This window comes from Mytilus edulis, chromosome 13 (assembly GCF_963676685.1).
Source record: "Mytilus edulis chromosome 13, xbMytEdul2.2, whole genome shotgun sequence".
Lineage (NCBI taxonomy): Eukaryota > Metazoa > Mollusca > Bivalvia > Mytilida > Mytilidae > Mytilus > Mytilus edulis.
In genome coordinates this window covers 18,649,131-18,657,981 of record NC_092356.1, presented here as the reverse complement: position 1 = coordinate 18,657,981, position 8,851 = coordinate 18,649,131, and the positions used below count along the sequence as shown (strand labels likewise).

Below are 8,851 nucleotides of genomic sequence, written 5' to 3'. Positions count from 1 at the left end.
CGAACAGTAAGCTATAAAGAGACCCAAACAATGACGTGTAAAACCATTCAAACAGGAAAACATGATCTAATCAATATTAAAAAAAAGAAGAAACACTTATGAACCACATAACAAACAACCACCTGGGTTAGGACAGGTGCAAACAAATAAGTACCAACCTTCATCCTTACCTGAAACACTAGTGTAAAATCACAGGTCAACATTTCAAGACACACTATAAAACATCAATTGAAATGCCTCAACTCAATCAAAAGACATTAACACAAACATATTGTTTGTTTTGCTCAAACATTGTCAATATAATGAAGATCTATGTGACTGTCATACAAGTAAGAGGTTTACTATCATATAATTTGAGAGGTTTACCTAGCTATAAAACCAGGTTTAATTCACCATTTTCTAAATAAGGCAATGTCTCTACCAAGTCAGAAATATGATGTTGTTATCCATTCTTTTGATGTGTTTGAGCTTTTGATTTTGTCACTTGATATTGGACTTTCTGTTGTAAGTTTCCTTGGATTTCTGTATGTTTGCTATTTTACTTTTTTAAGTGTCATCCAATGTATGTAAACTGAAGGATTCAATCAGAAAATTTCCTTTTCTGGTATCATATCAACTGCTATTGTTTGATTGTATTGGAAAAGAATTCATATTATAAAGATAACAATTACCACACTTATAGTCATTCATATTCACAGAATGATCATTCAACTGCCCTTTATATGTTGAACTTAAAGATGTAATAATCATTTTGTAAAATTTTGCATTCTTGCCTTTCATTTTTGCTTATGTGCTTTGTCTATATGCCTTTTTGTGCTTCTTTGTTACATATTTGTTAGTTTTATGGTATTTAGGATTATAACATAATGTTGAATGCTGAACCCCTATTTTTGACAGAATTACCTATTATGTGACTGTCTGTTTGTTTTGTTCACACATTGTTGTCAATATAATGGCATTTGATGCGACTGTCATATAAGTGAGATGTTAAGCTAGCTATAAAACCAGGTTCAATAAACTATTTTCTACATAAGAAACTGCCTGTACCAAGTCAGGAATATGACAATAAGCCTTTGATTTTGCCATTTGATTATGGACTTTCTGTTTTGAATTTTCCTTGTTTAGTATTTTTGTGATTTTTGTCATTTGGTTGCCGTCTCATTGCATTGCATATTTAAAGTCTTTCATTTATTGGCCAATTACCCATTTTATATGAAATAAAGAGATATGGTACTATTGCCAATGAAAAAAACTATCCTCATTAGTTCAAAGTATAGTTGACTACAGTAAATCTATACTGTGCAGTCAGCTTTAAATTCCAGACTACAAATGTGCAAAATTTTAAATGAACAAACCAACATTGATGAAGGACGCCTCCAAGTGGGGAATTTCTTGTTGCATTGAAGACCTATTGTTGACCTTCTGCTGTTGTCTGCTCTATGGTCGGGTTGTCGTCTCTTTGGCACATTCCCCATTTCCATTCTCAATTTTATTGAGACAAAACAAAAATATTAGGCCAACAACACCCACTGAATAACATGCACCCTACTTGGGACGTTTGCACATTGTTTATGTATTCATTACTTTTACTAGGCATATCAAGAGCATTCTTGAGACACCTGGGTCTTCCATCTAACATTTAACCAACACTCAGGAGGAGCAAAAACTCTTTTGATGGTTCAAAGATGGAAGGAGGGAATATAAAAATTCTGCCCTTATCAAATAAAACCTCCTTTACTGGCTTGAGGCTTTGCTCTTTCAACTTAATTGTGTGTGCATTGTTGAGATGCAGCAAATACCAATTTAAGCCTCATGTTTGTCAGTGTTCCAGCTAGGATTTCAATTACCAATCCTGAAAAAGGGCATTTAACTTGTGATATGATAATATAAATATTAATCAAATATTGTGTTTATTCGTTGAAATTCACTGGTTATACAAGAACTACACAGTTAGCCCATATAGAACTCTATCTTTCTACTTTTTAGGTTGAAAAATTTGTCAAGCAGCTTGTCACACAAGTTTTTAAATCATTGCTTGGCACAGTTAAGCTTTATATGCAGCATGTTTTGAAAGATGTCCTGTTTCATTCTGTTTCTATGGTCTGATACACTTTACCAGTTTCACCATTCTACCTCTGCTGTGCTTAATGGCAATACAGCACAAAACAGCTATGTTCAGTAAATGCACGATGTTAGGATATAGCAACAGTGAAAATTTGTATTAAAAATAAAGAAAACAGAAAAGATGACCAAGTCACCCTACCAACACTGCTCCTAAGAACCTCTTTAACTTTTCCCATAACTCAAAATACTTAAACATATATAATTCTTAAGCAAGAAGTATGTAGACATATTTTAGAATATAATAAGTGGGTTACTCAAAAATCAGATTGAGTTATCTTTCTTTATTCTGGTGTGCTCCTTCTTTGGAGGATTATAAACAGTACGTAGAAGATGTAAATATGAACAACAATATGGTGACCGTTTTTGTTATTTTCATATGAAAAATTAGGGCAGTCAGTGACAAATACGTCTAAATTTGCTATTTATTTCACAGAGAACATGTAAAACGATGCCTTCCACAAGTTGTTTGTGGTTTTCAACTTTCTGTCATTACGTTTTCTCCATGAAACTATGGTAAACATTGCAAATTGTGCCCAAGTATGTACATTTCTTCAAAGATAATTGCAGACTGACTGATTCTATTTAAATGAATTAATGTTGATGATCATTAATAACACCATCCAATAAAGATATTACCTATAACAACAGATTATGACACCAGCTGTAACTGTTGATTAGCTTGGGGTCGTAAACAGTCAAACTTTTCGCCAGGTCAAATTAGGTAATTAGCGGATCATCCAAATTATCGATCTTCAAAAAAGGCAGTGCCCCCTGTAAAAAGGGCACAGGGTGGCACTCAGAAAAGGGCTTGCTGCTCCCTCTGAAAACAGCCTAGCATGTTTCAACTTTAACATCCAATAATCATACGAGTATATATATGTTATCAGAGAAACCAATGAATTTTGCATGACATGAATGTAAACAACAACATTGTTTGGTAGATATTTAATAAAAAACAAATTGATTAAACTAAACCAAAATACAATAATTTCTTTCTCTTTCTTCTTAAAAATGCCTTTTTGTCAATTTTTAAATAATCAAAAAAATCTACACAATATTTTTCTATGCAAAATAAAATATGCTTTAAGTAAAATTGTTCCCTTAAGATGGATGTCTGGATCTTTCTGCTGACGAGCTTTGTTGTCATGGTAACCACTGAGTCGTCAGGTGTGTTAATGTTAATGTCATCCATCATTGGGGCCACCATTCATTTAGTGCTGGTGGAAAACAAAGCTAAAAGTCCTGCTGCTAGACCAACTGAAGCTAAATAGTTACTGTTGCAAGTTAAGGAAATATACATTTCATGTTTGTAAATTACTAGACTATTCCAACCTTGCATTTTAAGATTCTAAGAATTTAGATGAGTCCAAGTTTTTCATTTATCAAATTTTTATTTCGTTTTCTTGCTTTGTTTTGTCATGGCTTCAAAAATTGCCAATTAGTGGTGACAATAAAATTGATTGCATGTCATACTAAAATAGTCTCGACTTAAAATATTTTTTTCACTTTCTGTCAAAAGAATTTTATGTCTTTAAAATTAGTATCTTTATTTTTCAAGTGCCTATCCTTGGTAACATGTATGTTTTCAACACCCGACTAAAATCAATTTGGCTGTTTAAATTTTAATAAAATTTTGACCCTTTGTCAAAAATACGAAAGTTTCAAAATTCTTGAACCACACACTTTTTCGAAGAATATCATTGGTTATCATGGTTATATAGCAGTTTGACATTAATTTTGATCATTGCATTGAGAAGCTTGATATTCCCTAAAAACATTATAAAATGGTTAAAACGTTCAGCTGATTTTTACAGAGTTATCTCCAATATTATGTACTACTTTGATGGCATCAGGCAATGATCATGATGATAGAATCTGTTAGAATTACAACTCTTAAATAAAAAATATATTTAATGTGTTAAAATATACGTGAATAGAAATAAGATGTGGTATGAGTGCCAATGAGAGAACTCTCATCCATTGCAGCACACTGTATCTGTATTATTTAATTAGAAAATTAGGATTTTTTTTTTTTAATTTTATTTTCATTTAATTTCAGAGCCATCCCCTTCACTCTTCTTTATGCTAACTTTGGGTTAAAATTTTCACAAAGATAACCCCTACCCGTGGTAAAATATGCCATAAACCATGGGCAGTCACAAGTAGATATAATCATATAAAGGATACAATGTAGGTCCAACACTCCTGAGGAGGTAGAAGGAGCAGACAATCAATAGTGCCAGATAGAGGGCGTTGTTGTAAAAGATGGAGAATGTTGTGGCTTCATAGTCAGCAACCTCATTCTTTTTCCATAGAATCCTGAAAGTATAAAACATGCAATAAGAATTAGCAGTTCAAATAAACATGTTTAAGCATACATTAACAGTCTTCACGACGATCTTTTAAATCTACAGGCCCGGAGCTCAAGTTTTGAAAATTTTTAGTTAGATTCTGTTGGCCTGTAGATATGATTTTTACAGGACCGAGAGCAATTTAACTAGCCTGGGCTGCCACTCAGCGTGAAGACTGCATTAATCCTATATGCAAACATGTTTAACCCAGCAACATTCTGTATGTGCCTGTCCCAAGTCAGGTTCCTGAAATTGTTAGGGTCATTTGTTGTTGAATATCATATTATATTTTTTTTAGTGTTTGCACATTAATCAGGCTGTAAGTGTTCTTGTTTGAATTGTTTTACATTTGTTAGGCCAACTAAAATTAATTAGTAGATTTTCATCCAAATTTCTGAAAAAATGGGGCGGGTGGGAGGATTTTATTTTTTAAATTTTATTTCATATGAAACCATTTTGTGACGAGTTCTTCATGTATGCAAGTGTAATAATAAGCTTATATCATGTATACACAGGTATGAGGAATCTTACATTATTTTTCTAATCCTAAAATAAATGTCTCTAATTGCGGCTTTAGAAACTAAACAACAAAGACGTGTAGAAATGCTCTCTTCGGTTGGACTTTCTACACCAAATGTATTTGGGTTCCTAAACGATTGTTTTTAATACCCATAAAATGAAGCAAATGCATTGGTATGCAACACAATTATTATGAGTACAGAGTAAAATGAAAACTCAAACAGTGTTTAAAATAATAGGCCTGTACTTATGCATTTATGCAAGATGAAAATATAATTACCATGTAAAACACATGTGAACTTAATAAAAAAAAAAAGAAGTTGTTGTTTAAGGGAGTTCGCTTCTCAGTTTCAAAGTAATTAACTTTTCAAAAGACTAGTTTATATTGATAGGGTATTAATAAAGGAATCGATAGAGCAAAAAAAATATATATGTTGCCGAGCTGGTTTTCGATATATTAGCCATTGAAATTTTGGCGGGAAAATATTCTCTCTTGACTTTTCATAACTTTATCGTTGACAAGTTAAAGTCCTCAAAAACTATTAAAAAGTAATTAAAATTTTAAAAGACTTTAACAGACAGCTTAAAACTATACATGTAGAAGAATTATAAAAAGAAAAATGGGGGTCACCGGGCAAAATTTGTTTATGCATTCCCATGGATAAAACCAGAGGATTCCGAAAATCTGACCAAAATTCCAAAACATGACAAGCCAGCTTCCTTAATGACCCTTTTGGGGATATTGGGACATTTTGTGTTAATCAACAAGAAAAGACAGTCATGGGTAAAATTTAAGGGCTTCTGTAAATAAAAAGCGTATGTTAGTCGACTTTTTAAACTCAATAAACAAGTTCGTATTTGTGTTTCAATATCTTTAATCCAGTCATGTTTTCTGTATCAATGAGTTCCACGATTATTGCGCTTTGGATATCTTTCACATTTAAACTTCCTGACACAAAGTTATTGCCTAAAAAAATCCAGTTTTCTAATCACAGAAATTTGTGACACACCGCGATTTGTGGTCTAGGACACAGCGTTTTTCTCGGAACGAATATTTCACGTCATTATCGTTATCAGTTTTTACTCTCGAAAGATGATGTTGTCATCATAGAGCAGCAGAATATGTCGACAATCATTTTGATTAGATTTACTTGAGGTACAAAACCGAAAATTGAAACAGGAAGTCATAAATGAAACGAAATTTTAACGGTTATCGGTAACGGAAACGAACAAAATCCGTAAATCGTAAATTTTATAAAATAAAAAAAATCGGGGCGGGACGATTTCAGAGGGGCGGGCGGGGATGAAAATCTATCAATTAATTTTAATTGGCCTTATGTCTGGACCTTGTAAATAGCTTGCTATGAGGTATGTGTTTTGCACATTTTTGAAGCCTTAAAGTTAGTGACGAAACTTTTAGGTCATTAGGTCTCTAGTCGAAATTTGTCTCATTGGCAATCCTACCCTATCATATTTTTTTATATATGGTACTTAGTAAAATGGGGTAATAGTAACCATCTAGAAAAGCAAATAACATATTTACTGTACACAATATATTTTTTTATGATTTAGAAGACTCTTCCTAAGTTAAATGATTTAAATTTAGATAAAAATCTAGATAAGAGAAGCATCAGCAATTCTATACTTGTACATGAAATGATTACAAACCTCTCATACTTGTAAATGAAATTATTACAAACCTCTCAGACTTGTACATGAAATGATTACAAACCTCTCAGACTTGTACATGAAATGATTACAAAACCTCTCATACTTGTACATGAATGATAACAAACCTCTCATACTTGTACATGAAATGATTACAAACCTCTCATCTTTTTCTTTTTTGGTCATTTTCTTGTCATCAGCAAACTTTTTTGTCATCTCTCTGGAAACAGCATCTTCCCTCTTTAGTGCAATCCTGAAAAGTTACAATGATTCATATTATAAGTGAAGGATTAATAAGATTTTGTATGCTATATTATTGAGCATGTACCCAATTCAATGTTTGTTCCTATCAATGTTTTTATCAAAAAAGTTAACAAATAAAAATTTCATTTAAAAAATGTTATAAACTTCGTTGTCTTTTTTCTATCAAACATATCATTTTATAAAATCAGGTGGGTTACAAAACCTACATTATAATGGTCTATTTTGATTTCTATTTTCTGACGTGCAAGGCAAGTAAAAATTAATGATCCTTTTTTCCTGAAATTTTATGAAACTTTTTTACATAATATATAAATACAACTTTTTCTTTAGACTGCAGATTTTGAATTTAAGTCTAGGAAACCAATTTTACTCAATTACCTGTATATTTTTCCATGGAAAGGGGAAAAGATAAATCAATGACTAATATATGGGTCTTATAGTACTTACTTGTGTTTAAGAACGAACTTGACATTTTTGTAAGCAAGAGCTACCAAGTATGTACTAATGATGGTTCCAATGGCAAACAAAATCCCAGACTGGTATAAATCCATCTGGTGAATTCTCCAAAACAACCCTGAATGTAAAGAATAAAATCTCAATAACTAAAACAAAATCCCAGAATTGAATAATTTGAATACAAAATATAAACAAACAAACAAACTATAAAAAATTAATTTACAAACAATAAATAAGCAAAACAAAATACCACAATGGTATAAATTTTATTTGTGTTTTCTCCAAAACATACCTTGAATACAACATATTACATGCAAGAGCTTTTAAACATGGCACAATAAATGCAATGAAATTGTTCTACATGTACATAACTTGCCTTTGTTTTTATTTCTTTTAGTTATATTAATTAACACTGAAACAACTAATAAGTATAAAACTAAAAATACCGAATTAAAAATGAAAAGAAAAAAAACATATGGTAAACAAAAGACAGCCACAGAGACTGAGTAGCAAAAAGAGGATCATTTCAAATTAAATAACTATTACAATCAAATTAAGGAGGGGCCTGATAGGTTATTTTCGTTCTTTGTGGTCCGTTTTTCTACAGATTTTTTTTGTTTAATATTTTCGTGATCCGTGATCATGGAAATTTATTTTCTGTGAATGGTGATTGACAAAAAAATGAACTTGTGAATCGTGATTCAATATGTTTGCCAATACTTTTTTTATTTCCTTCTGACTTATGGGGTATTTTTTTTCATAATGACATAAACAAGATGTACTCTATCAGCTTCAGAAAAGTTTTCCCAGGATATTAAATTATCATTGAAAAAAGGGGAGGGTCAAAATGTATTTTGACATTATACACCTCAGTCAGTCGATCTAGATTAGCGAATTTGCGTGTTAAACTTTTAATAGACGGGATTTTTCTATAGGTAGACATAACATCTGTTTAGTTATGTATGATCTTTGATCTATTTTTTTTTTAAATATGTCAGATGAGAAATATTTGTTGGACTTACATATTGGGATGGCTGACACGATCAAAGCATTCCCATAAAACAGAGCTGAAGATTTGGTTGATACATTTCTGCTGAAATCTTGAAGGAGAAGTTCTTCTTCCTTAGTCAACTGTTTATTCTTTGCTGTCTTGCTTGACATTTTCGCTTATGTTTGTGATGTGGCACTTTCGCTGACCGGTTCGACTGTGAATTTGTACACGCGTCAGATAAAAGAACGTCACAAAGGTAGACAACTTGTGTCATAAGCCGGTGCCCGAGGCCAGCACAACTTGTTTTAATTTTTAACCAGGAAAATACTATCAAATTTAACAAGGATAAAACCATTGATATGTCTACCTTTAAAAAAAATTAACTAACAATTTTTTTTAGCTGAATGAACGTTTATTATAGCTGCATTTTTATGGGAGGGTCTAAAACGCGGAAGTGGAAAACGCGGAAGTGAAAAAT

General features: G+C 31.9%; 1 protein-coding gene across 1 annotated transcript; it reads right to left on the bottom strand.

Annotated features, from left to right (window-relative positions):
• Positions 1 to 3,054: 3,054 nt before the first annotated feature.
• LOC139502208 (translocon-associated protein subunit gamma-like) lies at positions 3,055 to 8,621 on the bottom strand. The gene is made up of 5 exons (XM_071291634.1): positions 8,405 to 8,621; positions 7,374 to 7,500; positions 6,823 to 6,915; positions 4,312 to 4,443; positions 3,055 to 3,398 (listed from the first exon to the last, which is right to left on the bottom strand). Exons 1-5 carry the CDS (start codon positions 8,541 to 8,543, stop codon positions 3,332 to 3,334), a joined length of 558 nt encoding a protein of 185 aa, XP_071147735.1. The 5' UTR covers positions 8,544 to 8,621; the 3' UTR covers positions 3,055 to 3,331.
• Between the last annotated feature and the right edge of the window lie 230 nt (positions 8,622 to 8,851).